General features: G+C 38.4%; 1 protein-coding gene across 4 annotated transcripts in view; it reads left to right on the forward strand.

Moving 5' to 3' along the window:
- Positions 1-1,570, forward strand: part of AIG1 (androgen induced 1) — a 271,080-nt gene extending 269,510 nt beyond the window's left edge. For all 4 annotated transcript variants that reach the window (XM_059400852.1, XM_059400856.1, XM_059400853.1 and 1 more), the window contains one exon: positions 868-1,570. In XM_059400852.1, the coding sequence (XP_059256835.1) occupies positions 868-895 (28 nt within the window). In that variant the 3' untranslated portion in view covers positions 896-1,570. The remainder of the gene's footprint in view (positions 1-867) is intronic.
- The last annotated feature ends 17,479 nt before the right edge of the window (positions 1,571-19,049 follow it).

The raw sequence follows: 19,049 nt of genomic DNA on the forward strand, positions 1-19,049 counted from the left end.
TTATCAGAAACAAACCAGTTAAGGGTTCTGCCTTCAGAGAGCTTATAACTTACAAAAGAATACCAACAATACCTGCAAAACAGTATTTGGAGTTTTTTTGTTCCAACAAAATTCTCTGAGAATTTGGTTTCAGAGGATGAGTATTTAGTAAAAAGCAAAGGAAAAAAGAAGTGGGAAACATTTATCAGATTTAACTTTAATTCATGAGAATGACTTCAACATTTTCATCTCCAGGAAAATGAAACATCATTAATTCACTATTCACCACAAACAACAAGCAAAGCTCTTGCTGGTCCAGTACATATGAGTCTCTCAGGAGGTGAAACATAGTTCTACCAGGATTGGGTTGAATAGAAGGAGATCTTCTACAAAGATATGGAAATAAATCGTTCCTGTGCTTAAAAAGCTCTCTATGAGTTTAAAAAAAAACCAAAATTCTTGACTTCTGAAAATCTAGAGTTCTTGCCTTGAGAAGAAACACAACTAAAATAAAAATAAATGAGGACTGTTTGAGACTCATCAGTTGCACACCTCCTGTTGCTAGAAACTGGTTACAAAGCAGTCTGGTTGGGGTTTCTGTGCAAAACTCCGTGAGTCAGGAACTAACTTGCACCATCACTCCCAGAAGCCGTTAAGACTTGGGAGTGTCCTGACTTGGGGGGAAAGGGTGGGGACACAGGTCACCGAGGAAGTTCCTGGAGAAAATTGTAAAAGATTTTTCCTTCTGAACTAGGAGAAAAGCGGTGGGTGCAGCAGGGTAGAAAGGGAGAGGTGTGGGGATAAGGGAGGGTTTTTTGAAGCAGCCTTGGCAAATCTGCTCACAATTCAATCTGATATTAAAATAAAGTACTTTGCCTGAATTTCTAGGTATGGAAGAAGAGAAAGAGAAGCCTAAATTGGAATGAGATCTAAGTCTAAATGAAAGAGATGGATTGAATCGCCATTGAAGACTGGTTACCCCCTGGGCATTGGCAGTGCAGGAAAGGAAGCCTCCAAGAAAGCAGTGGAATTCATCTCAGCCTTCCTGCCTCCCCCACCCTGGGGGGGGGGGCACCTTTATAAAGAAACATATATAAGAATAGAATACAGTTATATCCCAAATAACTTGCCCTATTATGTTTTAAAGAATTGTTTCCAAATTCATTATTGATAATAACGTCTTTTTTTTCCCCTCTTCTAGTTTTTAAAACTAAAATTAGGCATTGGATTTTAATTTCTGCTATTGTAATTCCATTTACTTGAGGAAGAATAAAACTCTATTGTGTTTTTTGTTAAGAAATATGTGAAATTCAAAGGGGCAGATGTGGAGAAAAGCATTTGAGTACTGAGTCCTGCAGGTGGCTGGGGAAATGAACCCAGGCCACAGGGCAAGTCTGAGGGAAATGGGATGGATTGCTCCCTATTGCAATGATGTCACAGTTGCCTCAAACAGGCAATATTAGTAATAATTACATCAATTTAGTCAAAACCCTGAGTGTATTTGGATCTCGTGATTTAATCTTGTGAAACTTTTCTTATATGCAAACTGAAACTTTAATAAAGACCAAACAACCCCAGTGTGATAACTGCATGGTGTATTAAACATTGGAGTCTCCTTTCTTATTTGTTTCTATTACCTGTTGAGAATGGGTTTACTGAACCTAATTCTTAATTATTTTTTATTTTAGGAACTGTATCTTTTTGATAAATCTAAAAAGAATATTTTTTAAAAAGCTAATTTATAAAATCTTTGACCATAATTATTTTAAAATAAGACTAATGCAGAACATGTAGTAGAGAATACATAAAAATAAATCTTAGAAAAATGCGGGATAAATAAATTAAATAACTAATTTTTAAAAAAGAAAAATGTAGGGGAAAAGCTAATCAAAATAAAAGCAGAAATTAAGTAAGACAGCAGAAAAATAACAGAGGAACTGATATATAAGTAAATTGATTGATAAATAGAGTATCTCATCTATACAAATAACACTAAAATATGCAAGCAAGAGAGAAACAAATACTTTGCAATATAAGCATAGATAATTATTTTAATTATAAAAATAAACTTTATATTTCTATGGCAACAAATTCTTAGAACCCAGTGAAATGTGCAATTTTCAAGTAAATGAATTCAATAAGAATTGGAAAGCTATAACAGACTGATATTCATGGAAGACTTCTTTTTAATGTTCAAATAACTATCTCCAAAAAAGGAATTGGGTCCAGAGTGTTTCATGAGCAAATCTTTGAAAACATTCAAGTAACAACTCACATGTTATTTAAACTGTTCCAAGATTACAGAACGATGAAACACTTCCTAAATTATTTATCAAAGTTAATAGAACCCTCAAAACAAAGCCAACGTAGAAAAAAAAATCATTTGCTTTAACATAACATAACATAACAACATAAATCCAATACATATAATTTTTCAAAACTTAATAAGGTTTATTCTAAAAATTGAAGGATGGGCAAATACTAGGGTTTTTATTTAAAAACATTGTCTCAATACAATCATCCCTGCTTATCTGCAGGAGACACGTTCCAGGATCCTCAGTAGATGCCTGAAACCCCAGACAGTGTTGAACCATATATGTACTATGTTTTTTCCTGTAAATATATGCTTATGATAAAATTTAATTTATAAATTAGGCACAAGAGATTTAATAGCAATAATAATAAAATAAAACAATTCCAACAATACACTGTAATAAAAGTTCTGTGAATGTGGTCTCTCTCAAAATATCTTACTGTACTGTACTTACCCTTCTCATGATGGGTGATGTGAGATGATAAAATGCCTATGGATGGCATGAGGTAATGTTAAGGACACTGGCTCTGCAATACAGCATTGGGCTACCATTGACCTTCTGACACTGTGTCAGAAGGAGTATAATGTGCTTCCAGACTGCAGTCAACTGCAGCCAACTGAAACCACGGAAAGTGAGACTTATGAATAGTGAGCACTCAGAGAAGGTGGGGACCAGTGTAAAAGAAAAAAGAAAAAAGTCATATGATTCTCTCCATTGTTGCTCCAAAGCATCTGATAAATTTTAACAGTTATTTCTGACAATAACATTAATAATATAAAAGTGCCCCATATCTTGGGAAGGAATAGTCATCTCAAAGACCAAAGGCATTCCCTTTTAAGGTTAAAAAATAATAATAATAAGATATAGATGTCCATGATACTGTTACTATTATTTTTCTGAGGTATTTGAGAATGTTAGGTCTAGCATAGAATAAGTTATATTTTGACCTGGAGTAGAAAGGTTTTATGTTAAAAAAAAAAAAAGTGGTATGTAACTACAGAATCAATATTGGAAAAGAAAAGTGAATGCTTTAAGAAAAACCAGAAAAAGAGCAAAGTCACTATTTAAAAGGAAACCATTTCTTCATGTGACCTTCAGGAAAGTAAACCTGAAGAAGTAAACCAGAAGGTAAACCTAAACCTTTAGGACTTCCTGGAACAATTCCTCTGGGACCTTGTGACTATTCCTTTCCTCTAGCAAATAAAACTCCCTTTTTGTGCCACCAAAGTGGCAGACAAAGAAGTTAATGTCAGTGGATTTTAGATATAAAGCTGATTCCACTTACATCCATTGGAGCAGTCTAGATTTCTGCATCACTACTCTGTTTCAAATATAATTACGTGTTCAGATTTGGGGTTTGGTTTGGTTTTCTTGTGATGGATCATTTTTGCTTTAGGAACTCCAGCCCCTGAACCCCAGCCCCACATCCTACAGGATGCCCAGGGCTGTCACGGCAGGTGCATGGAATGCACCAAGACACCCCTACCCAGCCTAGGCACCCACTGATCCATCACAGAAACTCTGCTTGCCCTGGAGCAGAATCTATCGGAATGAGTCTACTGACTGCTGTGTAATCACCGAGTGATAAGGAATAAATTATCAGTTATTTCTCCCTTTTGCTTGCAAGCTCACTTTCTCCCATCAGTTCTCAGGAGGATGTTCATGATTTACCCTCTTCTCTGTGTATGTATGTAAAGAGAAATCTACCATCTGCAATCTCAGAGCAGAATGTGCTTCCAGCTCCACTCTGGAACATGAAAATTAATAACTAAATAATGAAAAAAAATAAAAATAAATTGTACCAAAGAAGCAGAACAATGAAAATCTTCTCAACTTATTTTACTGAAAATACACCTCAAAATAAACCCAAAAGAGCACCAAATTTCACTTCTCATAGATAAAATACTATCACTATAAATCTATACTATATTAAAATAATAATTTTCCATGAATATATAATGTATATTTTTCTCTTGATGAACTTTTTAAAAAGACAAATAAAATGAAAAGATATGCTAAACTCTGAAAAAGAAAATGCTATTCTTAAAGATGTCATTTCTTCCGTCAAATGATTTATAGGTATGATATAACTCCATTCTAAAGTTGCAAACTTTTAAAAATTTAGCAGAAAAGTAAACAAGTAAAACAACTGAAAAATCTTGAGAACAAGTAGTTAAAGCTACTCATATCATTAAAATATATTGTAATTATAAGTGTGATAATTAAAATAATGTGGTATGGCTCAAGGATAGAAAGAAAAATCAGCAAAATAGAAAGCATGTTCAGAAACTGGTCTTAATTTATACATATAAAGTTAGAAAATAATAAAATGACATTTTAAGTCAGTAAGAGCATAATAAGTGATTGAAGGAATGGGCGACAAGGGATGACTAACTAATTGGTTAAGAAAGAAAAGGCTGCGTTCCTCTCTTGAAACACACATAAACAAAAAATACACACACATACAACTTCAGATAGATTAAATGGTGAGACATATAAAAAGGTAGAGGAGAAATATAAGAAAATACAGATAAATATATCCCATATCCTTTAATGATATGGGAAATACACACACACATACATATATGTATAATTTTTCTTCAAATTTTTATTTAAATTCTAGTTAGCTAATATATAGTGTAATACTGGTTTCAGGAATAGAATTTAGTGATTCATCACTTACATATAAACCCAGTGCTCATAACAAGTGCCCTTTTTCCTACACATCCCCCATTCACGCATCTCTCACCTATCTCCTTCCATTAACCCTCAGTTTGTTCTCTATAGTTAAGAAACTCTTATGGTGTATTTCTATTTCCCTTCCTCTATGTTCATCTGTTTTGTATGTTCCATGTAGAAGTGAAGTCATATGGTATTTGTCTTTCTCTGACTGACTTATTTCACATAGCATAATACACTCTAACTCCAACAATGTTGTTGCAAATTGTAAGATTCATTCTTTTTGGTGGCTGAGTAATATTCCACTTTATAGATACACTACATCTTTATCCATTCATAAGTCTATGGAAATTTGGGCTCTTTCCATAATTTAGTCATACTGTTAATAATGTTTTGGTAAACACTGAGGTGCATGTGTCCCTTCAAATCAACGTTTCTGTGTTAAGTACATAAATATTACATATAAATATATATTTAGAAATTGAACATTATATACAGCTGACCGTTGAACACCCTAGGTTTGAACCACATGGGTCCACTTATATGTAGGTTTCCTTCAATAAATACAATCCTGTATATAAATTTATTTTCTCTTCCTTATGATTTTCTTAGAACATTTTCTTTTCTCTTAGCTTACTTTATTATAATAATGCAGTACATAATGCATGCAAAATATGTGTTACTTTACTTGACTGTTTATGTTTTCAGTAAGGCTTCCAGTCAACAGCAGGCTATTTATAGTGAAGTTTTGGGGGAGTCAAAAATTTTACATGGATTTTTCACTGTGTGAGGGTCAGCACCCCAGTTCCAATATTTTTTAAGTGTCAACTCTATAATATATATGAGGAAATGGAATATAATATATTTTAGGAAATTGAATGTTATATATAATATATATGAGAAAGTAGAATGTAATATATATTAAGAAATTGAATCTATGGGTCTGGTAGCTGATATACTATGAAGTTATTGAGAGAAAACCATCTAAGATGTGTTTAAGCAATGATAGTAACATTTCACAAATAAGAAACCTGGAGGAGAACTAGACTGGGATAGGGTTTGATAATGAACTTGGCTTTGGATTTTCTTATGTGTAGATCAAGGGCTATTTCAATGAAATTGTAGGGGAAGAATCTAGATTCCAAAGAATTGAGAAGTTATTGGTGTTGGTGAATGTTAAATCAGTAGAGATAGCAGTTACAAATTACCATTTAAAAAAACTATACTTGGGGCGCCTGGGTGGCTCAGTGGGTTAAAGCCTCTGCCTTCTGCTCAGGTCATGATCCCAGGGTCCTGGGATCAAGCCCCACGTGGGGCTCTCTGCTCAGCAGGGAGCCTGTTTCCCCCTCTCTCTCTGCCTGCCTCTCTGCCTACTTGTGAACTCTGTCAAATAAATAAATAAAATCTTAAAAAATAAGTAAAATAAAATAAAATAAAAAACTATACTTACACAGTAGAAACACGCTCCACAGACAATGTGAACTATGTAGATACTGTTGGCTCACAACTATTCTGGGTTAGCCTTAGAAGAGAACACCTCCCCCGCTTTACAGGAAAGAAGGAGAAAGAGACAAATGTCCTTCAATGTATGTTTTCCAGACAAAAGACAAAGTTTATGGACGTGCTTCTGATGGCTTTAATGGTTGTAATTTTTCCCTCAAAGCATTGCCTAAAGAGAGAGAGCGCAGAAGATGAGGTTGAAGCTTGTAATTTATCCTGAGAAGAGTGGCACAGACTGTGAAAACATAGAAGGCTTTCTAGCCCACACTGAGGGCCCCGGAGAGGGTTGAAGATCACTAATTTATCTTGATAGTAACAAAGCTTATTGTGGGATTTCCCCGAGAAACCTCAACAGGCCAGACAGAGCAAAGAAGTGGAAAATTTGGTTTACAAGTATAGGTGTTACAAAAGGACAAGAGGTGAGTGTCAGGGCATTGGCAAGAGCGATTGGAAGGATGAGTCATGGGGTCTAGAAGGAACAGAAGAGGAAAGATAGAGGATAGACACGGACAGTATAAAAGGGACCGGAAATTGGTAACCTCAATAAAATTGGGGGAAAAAATGTGTTAAGGAAATGAAGGCAATAAAGAGAAAGGAAGTCACAATCAGAGACTGTTGAAGTTTTAGAGGGGCATGAAATCATACTATTTCTTGCTTTTTTAGTGAGTATAATGTGGTAGTAGTAACCCCAAAAGATGTGCACATCCTAATCACCAGAGCCTTTGAATATGTTACCTTTTGTGGCAAAAGGGACTCTGAGGTGTGATTAAGTTAAGGATTTTGAGATGTGGGTTACCCTGAATTACCCAGTGCACTGACTATAATTACAATGCCCTTACACGTTGGAGGGAGGAGGTCACAGTGAGAGGAAGAAATGTCACAATTTCTTCTGGAGTGAGGAAGGGCAAAGATTGCAGAAACTCAAACAGCCAAAGAAATGGATTCTGCCCCTAGAGGCTCAAAAAGAATACTACCCTGTTAACACCTTGACGTGAGGATTTCTGACCTCCAGAGTTATTAGGTAATAAATGTGCCACTGAGTGTGTGGTACTATTTTTACAATGTAATAGGAAACTAATATATGTGTTGTCATTAAGCATTTTTACATATTTATATGGATTATTTTGCATTTTTCTAAAAAAAACCCCACACACCCAGATTAATAGCTACGATACCCAAAATTCATATTTGTGACTCTCTAATAATTGAGTGACCAACACTTGTCCCTCACCAAGCCAAACCAATTATCCAATGCTGACAAGCCAGTCAAAGTCATTCAAACTCATCTGATTTATTGAAATGAAAGTGCTGAAGAGGACTGAAGAAGTCCCCATGAAAACACTCAAAGATATTTGGACACTTTCATACCTACTCATCAGCTGAGCAATGAAAATTTTTGAGACAGATGACTCTGATTTCAAGTACCATTCAAAGGATTTGGGAGTAATAAAATGCCTAGGCTTGCTACAGGGAGATTTGCCAGGAAGAGAGGTAGACAACTTATGGCTGAGCTCTATTGAAAAAATACACTTTTAAAACCTCAGTCAAATCAATCCATGCAGTAAAATTCTCTCAAGGGAATTTTGCAAGCGTGTTAATATCAGGCACAATATGAAAGCTTTTTTTTAAAATGCTGTCTTTGGTTTGACATACATGCATAAGCACTTTGATATGTTTGATAGAGTAGTCTCAATATAGATACATGCAAAATGAAATTCATTTATTTTCAAGCAACACTAAATATTCTGGATCCCCAAAACTACACTCTTCCTCAAGATGTCTGCCTAGGCCAGACATCTTATTTCTTCACCTCATTCAAGTTTAGTATTTGATCCTGTGATTTGTGAAACCCAAACTGTCAAAACTCCCCCTCCCTCTCTGTTTGCCCTGTGCTTGGAAAAGAGGAGGGATGATCTCTGCTTACACAGCAAGTGACATCAGAGCTGGCGAGTCCCTTCTCTGTCTCCCAGCCCAACACCAAGGGGCTGGAATCAAGTGTTGGAGTGGGGATGAAATTGTCAGCTCATTAGGCCGCTCCACGGGGCCCACCCTTGCACAGTTCCCTTGTCCTCTTCTCCCCTATTATGAAGGCAATACCTAATCCACCCAAAAGTCTTTGCTTCTGGCAAGGCCAAGCTACCTTTCATGGCAAGCACTCATCAGCCCTTGCCAAGCCAAGGGTGGGAACACAGGCTGCCCTGGGGCATGCTCTCTTGAAGTTCCATCAACAACACCAAATGCTCTGTCAGTTCAGCACACACAAAACTACCCCCCACCCCCACAGTTCTTACTGGGGGTAGAGGGAACTTGGGAAACACAGATTTCAACACAAGAGGGTGGAACCAATAGAAACTTCCCTGCTCCCTGCCTCCCAAGGCTCTCCACCAAGGAAAGAGGAGGGAGAAGGTATTGTTAATACTTCAAGAACCTTCCTTCAAAGATTTAATATCCTTCCCTGCTCTGTGTCCTTTACTCTATAAAGACCAAAAGAGTGGGGTTTAAGAAACTGGTTCTGCTGGATGCCTTCTGTTAGCAAATCTCACAGTGTGGGACTGGCATCCAGAAGACATTCCTCTGAACTTAAAAGGTGAGACACTTGGCAAGTTTTATCCTGAACCATATACTCTAGTTGGCAGTTTCAGGGAAGCACAAACGTCCCTCATCATCCCTTTACCACTATTTCTATATATTTACAGTCATTATTAATTTTGGAATTTTTTATATTACAAAGCGGTTTTCCAAAAACAGATCCCCAATAACATGCCTCCAAGAAATGAGTTTTCCATTTGAACCGGCTCAGCTTGAGACTATAATCTTGGCACTAGTTAAGTTATAATTCAGGAGGTCAGTATATCAATTTCAACAGTCCAGCTGAAATTCTGGGCTAAAAGTTTCTGAGAACTAAGGGTAGAAGAGATAAGGGAGGAAAGCCCCAGAATAAATAGAGGTTGCATTTGTGAGAGAAGCTAGCGATCTGCAGCATTCATTCTGCACTCAGAGTGGAATACTTAAAGCTGAAAGAAAATATATTGTGTCTGGAGAATTTCTGCTTCCTGCCATGAAGAAGCGATAGAATCTGGAATGATCTCCCCCATAACTGTAAACTAGAAATGATTGGTAACATACAATAAAAACACTCATTTTCAGACACTTGTCAACAGAGCTGCATAGAACTAAGATCCCTGAAGAAAGAAAAATAAACAAGGTATGCCCTATGATCACCCTGGCTCTCTGCCCAGAGGCAATTTCCAGACCCTCACCCTAGGAAGGGAATCCCAAACAAAGTCCAGTGGCCTTACTGAGTTAAAGAGCCCAAAGTTCAGGGAGACCGAGGTGACTAGAGTTTGTGGACCAGAGCACTGGACACAAGGGAGTTATGAAGTGAAGGAGCTCCAGAAATCTGCAAGGAATCCCCTCAGTCTGGCTGAATATCAGTCTTCACATGAATATATTTGGGGGAAAGAACAATTACTGAGGGGCCATACTCTGGATGAATCCAAGAGTTCACATAAGACCAGGAATAATTCATGTCCCCACTTAGCCAGAGTGAAGAGACTTCATTAAATAGACACAGCATTCAGAAGGGTCAAGTGATAGTCACACTTTTTGAGTAAAGGTTACTCAAGACCCACTCTTTAAAAGCTTTAATAGAAGCTTCAGAATTATTAAACTGGTCCTCAGAAATTTAACCGCCTGCCAAAATAAAGCACAATAATCTTTAAGGAAGAGAAAAAAATACGATACTCAAGACAAAATTTATCATGCCTGACTTCCAATCAAAATTTCCAGACATGTTAAGATGCAGGAGAACTTGACCTTCAAATAGGGGGAAAGTCCATCAACAGAAACAGACTCAGAATTGATAGACGAAATTAGTAGACAATGACACTAAAACAACAATTACGCTCCATATGTCAAGCAGGCAGAGGGAAAATTAACAGGAGTGGAAGACCAATTAAAGGTATAAAAAATGCAAATAAAAATTTTAGATATGAAAAATACACTGAATGGAATTAAAAGAAGATTAGAGACTACGGAGGGAAAAGGATCAACAAATGTGAAGAGATTGCAATAGAAATGATCGAAACAGAAGCACTGGGAAAAAAAGACTAAAAAAAAAAAAGAAAAGAAAAGGATACAACCTCAGTAACCTATAGAATAATATATATGTAATTGGAGCCCTATGGAAAAAAAGGAAGAAAGAGGGAGAGGCAGAAAATAATATTTGAATAAATGACAGAAAAATTTCACCTGATATCCAGTATTAATTGCTCTTAGACTCAAGCAAGCAGGGGCCTTGCTCTGGGCTTTTATATCCCAGAGAGCATACTTCAGAATGCCCTCCTCAAGATATTCTAAATCTCCGTCTGGTGACTGGAATCAGTTGAAACTAGCAACGGTAAGATGCCTTGAGATTAGACAGGTACCTCTTGGTCCTGGTCCCAGATTCTCCCTTCTCAGACCCTCTACTCCACCTATTATCAACCATATGCCCCAGTTCACTCAGGGATTCATACCTATGGAGTCAACGCAGGACCCCATAGCAAGGTTTTAGTTCCAGAGATGCCTTGCAAGGAGATTACTCCCTCTGGCTGGAATAATATTGTTTTTGTGGGGTCATGAAAGATTGGGCCTCCAGAATGGTACTGACACGTTGATTTTAAGTAACTCTCACTCATGTTGGACATCTAGCAAGTTTAGGTTTCCCAGCTACTAAGAGTTCACTGCCAACCCTTGGTACATATTTGGACCTAGGCCCCAACGCTTACATGTCTACCTTCTGACTACAGTGCCACCCACGATCACAGCACCTGCAGGTAGCAGGTGTCTTTCACCCCTGGTGGTGAGAATGCTTTACCTGATGCACTTCCTACATCCTGGTTGATTGCCCAAGCCACTCTGTAAGCTCCACAGATATGTCAGCTGTCCTCTGGAAGTGGTTATGCCTGTCTCCTCCAAGGGCTTTTGAGATTTTTGCTCTGCAATACCCATTGCCCTTCAGATTGATGTTCTCTCTTGCCTCTGACTGGTTATCTTATTCCAGGATGGCTTTAAGTCACACCAGATGACAGGTGGACATTTCAACAAATGGGACTGCCCCTCTTACTTCACTTGTAGACTCCCTTTAGTCCTCTTCCCAACAGTGGCAATGTATGGAATGCAAAAAAGTGGTCAACATTAAGAAGATCACGTTCTAGAAATGCACCTATTAGAGCCTAAAACTTCTACATTTGTGCTATGAAGTACCAAACAGTAAATTAAACATGACCAGAAAATGAAATGTCATTCACATTTCCCTGCACATTCTGGGTAAGACCTGCATTTGTGGTCATCATCAACAAAGCCTGGTAATAACTTTCACTGTGTCTCATTGGAAGCCAGTATTCTTGGAGGGGGTGGGGTGCAGGCAGATGGGTGATGTGGCATCATGAGTAATGACATAATCAACATCAAGTAAATGACAGTACAGAATTATAGGTGTATGATGATCTGTGCTGTTTTGATACAAATAGGTTCTGGCTTTGTGAGTAATAAGAGCATTTCTCTAGATGGGAGATAGGAAGTAAGCAAGTAGCAATACATCTGATGATAAAGAACTAGAAGAAATGGCTTTGGGCCCTAAATAGGAAGAGATGGATACTGCAAAGAAAATTTCTGTGCACCAATTAGATAATAAACAACTGCATAAGTACCTCTTTTATTTCTTCCCCATGCCTCACAGAGGCCTATGGACTTTACAGTGCATGTGGAACACTGAGAAAAAAATTAAATTAAATTAAATTGGAAGGGGAGGTGAACCATGAGATACTATGGACTCTGAAAAACAATCTGAGGGTTTTGAAGGGGCGGGGGGTGGGAGGTCGGGGTACCAGGTGGTGGGTATTATAGAGGGCACAGATTGCATGGAGCACTGGGTGTGGTGTAAAAATAATGAATACTGTTATGCTGAAAATAAATAAAAAATAAATTAAAAAAAAGAAAACATTAAAAAAATTAAATTAAATTTTTTAAGAAGTCTAATTGTTTATATAGACAAAGGCCTGGCAAAAAAATATTTGCCTGGAGCCCACACACCCTAGCAACACTCCTGCTGATATCAAAAGCAAACACATCACACAGAAAAGAAATCTGTAGACCAGTATCCCTCAAGATCACAAACACAAAAATTCCTAGCATAGCATTAGCAAGTTGAATCCAGCAATATAGAAAAACAATAATTAATATATCCATAAATAAGTGGAGTTTATCCCAGTTATACAAAGTCTCACCTTATAAAAATCAATCAGTTCACCATTTTGGCTGAGTAGAAAAGAAAAGCTGCATAATCATCTAGATACGTGCAGGAAAAACATCTCACAAACTTAAACATCTACTCATGAAAGCATTTCATGTCTGGCAGAGGGGCCTGGGGACAGGTCTTTCTGAAATAGGGAGGGACTGATCCTGTTGTGAGGCTGGTTCACTGTGGTGTATCTACTATGCATCAGTTCAGGACCAATGAGAGACTGTGGCTGAAGGGAGATCAGAGACATTCTCAAGAGCCTGCCACTGGTCAGTGGCAGTGCTAGAACACAGACATTTTCCTGTCTGTCTCTAGACCACATCCCTTTCCCACACCACAGCGTCTCCTACAAAGAACAGTTAATTTCATTGAAGGAAATTGCATTTAGTACTGTTAGGAAAAAAAAGAAAACAAGAAAAAACTGAGCACAATCTCTACTAAAAACAAAATCATATATTTTTTGTATATTGAGTGTATTTTTTAAAAGATTTTATTTTGTTTTTTTGAGAGAGAAAGAGAGAGTAGAGCAGGGGGCAAGGGAGAAGCAGACTCCCCGCTGAGGAGGAGCCTGTTGGGGGCCTTGATTCTGGGATGATGACCTGAGGTGAAGGCAGAGGCTTAACCAGCTGAATGACCAAGGGCCGTTTGAGTGTATTTTTAATTCATGAGTGTATTTTTGAGACCTGGATTCCGTGTACAGAGATTGCTCCTCTTCTTTTATTTTTCTATAACTGAATCAGAAGGAAGTTGTTTGGTGTGACAGCAAATTAAGCAATTCTGAAGGCCTTCCTTAAGAAGGAGAATGCAATACACACTAAAAATTAGGTACAAACATGAACATTTATTTAATCACAACAACTTACTCATTTTACAAAACTGAAAAGACCACAAACCGAAAATCCAGAAAATTGACAAATATTACTACTCATTAATTGCCTGCCTCTCCTCTATGCTATTTCTTTCTTTCTTTCTTTCTTTTTTTTTTTTTTTTGGCCTTTTCTGACTCATACTGCTTTTGTGATACAGTCTTCAGTGGAGAAACTAGAAAGATAATTTACCTTTTTCTCTAGCATAGTCCAGTGAGTTGTTTATTATTATTGATATTCAAGATTAATAAACGTGCAACTTCACACACAAATATACTATTGTCTGTATGGTTTTTGCCCTATGAATGCAGATGCTTATAAATGCTATTTCCACAATTCCCATTAAAAAGGAAAACAAACGGTGTGTTTGTTTGTGTACACACTGCATTATTGATTATATTCCTACAGGAGAGAATTCCAGACCAAAAGCAAGGCATGGGTTCTCTGCTTGAGCAACATGTGAATTCCATGGCATTTCTCTTATCTTCCTCTGCCCTCTCCCATCATGACTTGGCTCAATGTGGGGGAGGGCTGCAAAGCCCCCTGCTCTGGAATCAACTCTCTCAGCTCTTGTCCAGCTCTCTCACCTCTCCAGATTAGAGGCCCCTCATCTGCTGATGACAGGGACTATGAACACCCAACAGCATCTTCTCCCAGACAGTTCCTGTCTCCTGTTTAGGATGGAGGATTTTTGCACAGAGAGGACGATTTGACATTTTTATCTCAGCTCCCTGTGTGCCTCCATCCAAGTTACATGGGCTCAGGCAAGGTCCCAGAGGACATGGGAAGACATTCAGTAAACAGATGATGGAAACCCTTGGGTTGTCATTACGGGAGGGTCACTATGCAGTGCGACCAAATATTAGTCAGGCTCCTTTTCAGGTGGATCACTCTTGATGAACGCACTTTCAAGTTGGGAGTTATTTAATTTTTGCAGGTAATGTTCCCTGAATTAACTTCTTGTTACACAATCTAATTTTTAGAGAAGGCGTTCTTAGGGACTCACAGTGCTTTATCATTTTAACATCAGTTAAGACTGTGACCAGGAGAAAACACCGTTTCCCTGTAGGAAGGCCTGAGCGTACTGTCTCCAACCCAGCTGTGTAGGGATGTAGAGTAAGCCCTGTAAACTGGGGAAAGCTGTTCACATCCCTAATAGTAATTGCTTTTTTACATGCAGTATACTTCTTAGAGGAGTAAAGGGGGAAATTATCAGTCTCCTATTCCAGATACCTCCCCTTCTTCCATTCTTACCCAAGACTAGAACCTGTTTCACTTATTATATGCTTTCTCTCATTTTATTTAGACATGAAGTTATAATGGCATAAACATCACCTGGGATCTATACATATTCTTTTGCACGTATCAAATGTTACATTTCAGAAGACAATACAGGAAAAGTAGTTGGGGGGTGGCCCAGGCATGGATCAGTATTAAAAGCAGCTGTGCTCCATTCGCTTCTCTCAGGAAGTCTTCTCTTCTTTCTCATGCCCCACCCCCACTCTCCACAGGAATCCTCTCCTCTGCTTCACAGATTTCTGGCCATTTGCTAGCAAGTCAGTTTCTCAGCTCATTATTTTTGCCCATTTATCGGACTTCAGCCCCTTCTCTTTATTCCTGTCCACTTGCCCCCCCCCCTCCCACAATCTTCCTTCTCTCTGCTTCTTTGCAACAGCGGGTTTCATAACCTAAATGTAAGTGCTCACCACTCCCCACACTGAGAGGCTTGATCCCTTTTATGCAAAGAAGTGACAGGCGAGGGGCTTGAGACAAGGGTGGGGGCATGGGGACAGAGTGGAGTTGGGGTTCTGCCAGGACCCCTGCTAATCTTGAATAGCATTCTTTTGTGCCCTCCCTCATATGTGAATAGAAATGGAAAGTACCCGTCCCAGGATACTGCAAGTATTACTGCTAAATTGTTTGATGATTGTTAGGCGATTAACATATTGATTGTTGCCACAGACCCCCAAACTCTGGATCTCCCCAATATCCTTCAGCATTCCCTCATTCCTGTCACTGTCCCAGCCACAGCCCCTCCGGTTAATAAATAGGAACAATCATGATGGAGAGCTGAAACAAGAAAAGGCAGAATCGAACAGAATAACAATGTTCATTGCCTCTGTGACAACTTCCCAAGTTAACCTTCCTAAAGCTGAAAGGAAACTATTCTGTCTGAAACAAAAGGGACCTGAATAGCGAACTTGAATAGCATAGCGCCTAGGATGTGAAGCTGCATAATCTGACAGCCTCAGGATTGACTCCCAGTTCTGCCTTTCACTGGCTGAGGGATCCCCCCATGAACCCCTCTAAGCTTCAGTGTTTTCTTCTGGAAAGTGGAGAGGCTAACTTCCCCTTTCTGGTAGAGCTGTAACAAATATGCAGTGAGAGAGCTATAGCGTACTTGACCTGGCTTGGAATAAGAAGAGTAGAAACTGGTACTACTCTTTCAATGCCAAGTGGTAAAACCTAAAGGGCAAATTAGAAGTGAGAGGTATTAGCTGTCCTTTGGGAGCTCACAATCTAATCAAGAAACAAAATTCAAAGAAAAGGTAACAATGTAATTCAGGAAAAGGTCAGTGTTATTATAGACAGTAGCCATTGGTCAGTGTTATTATAGACAGTAGCCATTGTAGGAGATTAGAAATTTGTGAACACTGAGGAAGGGGGTCAAAATGCTACAAAGGGCACAGAATTTTTGTTTAGCTCTATGAAATCAGTAATTTTTAATGACTAGCAATCCAATAATGTTTTCATCATCCTCAAAGTCCAGAGATAGTGGGAAATTACACAAGCTTTTGGAGGACAAATTCTGTGACAACACATACTGAACTTGGCCAGAGTCTTAACCTTTTGCCCTAATGCGTGTGGCAGTCATATCAAAAGGGACCATTGAAATAAGCTCTTAATAAGGTAATTGTGGAGAGGGCAGTGAGGTTGCTCACCTCTGCCACATGAACTTAGGTATCTTTCAGGGACAGTCAACCACTGATCACATCAGTTCCCATTACCCATCTTTTTTAGGTGGTCTTCAGTCTAATCATCCACAGGTCAAGGCCACCTTTTTGATACTCCCATGCAACCATTTCTTCAACTCTTGTGTTGCCTGCAAGGACCAATCAAGACCCTAGGATGGAAGCATTCCTTTTTCATCAAACAAATATTTAGTTATTAATCACTTAACATATTTAAATTTTGATCACTTAAAGTAGCAAACACAAACTTAGCTGCATAAGAAAAAAGCCACTTATACCGCCTTATAAGATAAAAACTCAACAGTCTAGGTCATAGGTGTCAGTTTCCTTGGGAAAATAGAAGAGCCCCTTATGAGGCTTTCAGTGGGCAAGGCCATTAGGAAGTTCAGAAAAAACGAGACTCTCCATACTCAGGGCATCTGGCAGGAATCTAGTGTGGATCAGATGCTGGGGTTGCTCTGTATTCTCTGCTTCTACCATAGTCAATCTCGAGCCCTCAGAAGTAAGTCAAAGTAGAGCAATGAGAATCCTCAGCTAATCTGGCAGCAAAGCATGGAAGGAAGAGACAGAACTCATCAGCATGTGGTTTAGACAAACCGGGGGCAGATCAGAATTCAGGCAGGCACACTTTGGTTTTGTCAGGCTAAACGTGGACACAGTGGCCAAAGGTGTCATGGTGATGGCCACTGGCTAACCCCGGCCTGGTATACTGAGATTCCTCCCACCTCTCTCCAGTGGTGGATCTTCTTTTTGTTCTACCATATCCCATGGTTCTTCATGGTTTGCTCCCCATTCTGTACTTGGTATATTTCCTAATAACAGCATAAGAAATGATGAATAGAAATGTTCTGAGATCTTATATATCTAAAAGCAGAAAAATTGTTTTTACTCCACATATGAGTAAAGAGTTTTGAGTCAGCATAGAATTTTGGGTCATACAGAAATTTCCTTCAGAATGTTGTCTTCTAGCTCTGTATCATTTGCCTCAGTGCTGCTTTGAGAAGTCCAAAATCATACTGACTTCTGATACTTTGTATGGATCTGTTCTCTCTCAGAGATTCTTTATTTGTATAAGTTTCTTTTCATACCCAACATTCCTAAGTTCCATGATGATGTGCCTTGGAATGCATTGTTTTCACTCATAGTGCTGTGCAGAGATCCTTTTCAAATCCCTTTTAATTAAGAGACATGTCTTTCAAGTCTAGAAAATACCTTGAATTATTTATTAGTAATTTCTTCCCTTCATGTTTCTCTGTTCTTTGTGTCTGGAAATCCTATTCAGATACTAGACAGCTTGGACTAGTCCTCTAATTCTTCAATCCTCCCTTAATCTTTTGTGTTTTTGCCTTTCTGCTCTTCTTTTTTGGAAACATCCTTATGCTTTCTTCCAATCTTTCATTTGACCGTCTCAACTGCTAACATGTTTTTAATTTCCAAAAGCTCTTTTGGAATAAACATTTATGTTTCTGAATGTTCCATTTTATAGTACTATCTATATGCTCTTTCTTTCTGGATGCAATTTCTTCACTTATTTCTTGTGGCTATTGATAACATTTTTAATAGATTCTTCCTTTCTATATAGTTTTTCCTTATTACAAGTTGTATTTGCTGCTTGGTTATGTGGGTGCTGCTCCTTCATTTTAGAGACTACTCTCAAATGCAAGAGAGTTCTTGATTGTCCATTCATGTTTAAAAGACAAAGACTAAAGACTCAATTGAGATCTCTCAGCAAGTGGGAAGAACTGTCTGCCAAATCCTTCGTGTTATTTATCTGGACAGCTGAATGCTGTTCAATGATAATTGTAAGTCTTCATTTATTTTTCAGATACCCTGAGAAGATACTTTCAAACTCCTGCCTGAAGACCTAGAGTCCAAGTATCTAATTGCCAGTGCTCTGGGAGTCAAATACGGAGAGGAATGATGGGGAAAGTTGTCAGCATTCAGGATTTATAGCGTGTGTGTGTGTGTGTGTGTGTGTGTGTGTGTCTTATACATAGATACACTGTTTTAGTCAGCTCAGGCTGCTATAACAAATACCATAGGCTGAGTGGCTTAATCCACAAACATTTATTTATCATAGTTCTGGAAGCTGGGAAGTCTAGGATGAAGGTATAAGCAAGTCAGTGTCTGTGAGAGCCCTCTTCCTGGCTTACAGAAAGCCATCTTCTCATTGTATCATCATACAGGGGAGGACAGAAAGAGGAAGCCCTCGTGTCTCTTCCTATAAGGGCACTAATCTCATTCATGAAGGCCTCACCCATAATGGATAGATGATAGATGGGATAGATAGATAGACAGACAGACACATCCCACACACACACATACATACACATAATCCCCTGACTTGAAACCTGAGTTTAAGAAATGGTAAAGTAAAGGGGCACGTGCACCCGAATGTTTATAGCAGCAATGTCCACAATAGCCAAACTATGGAAAGAACCTCGATGTCCATCAA

This window comes from Mustela nigripes, chromosome 5 (genome assembly GCF_022355385.1).
Source record: "Mustela nigripes isolate SB6536 chromosome 5, MUSNIG.SB6536, whole genome shotgun sequence".
In the NCBI taxonomy this organism is placed as follows: Eukaryota; Metazoa; Chordata; class Mammalia; order Carnivora; family Mustelidae; genus Mustela; species Mustela nigripes.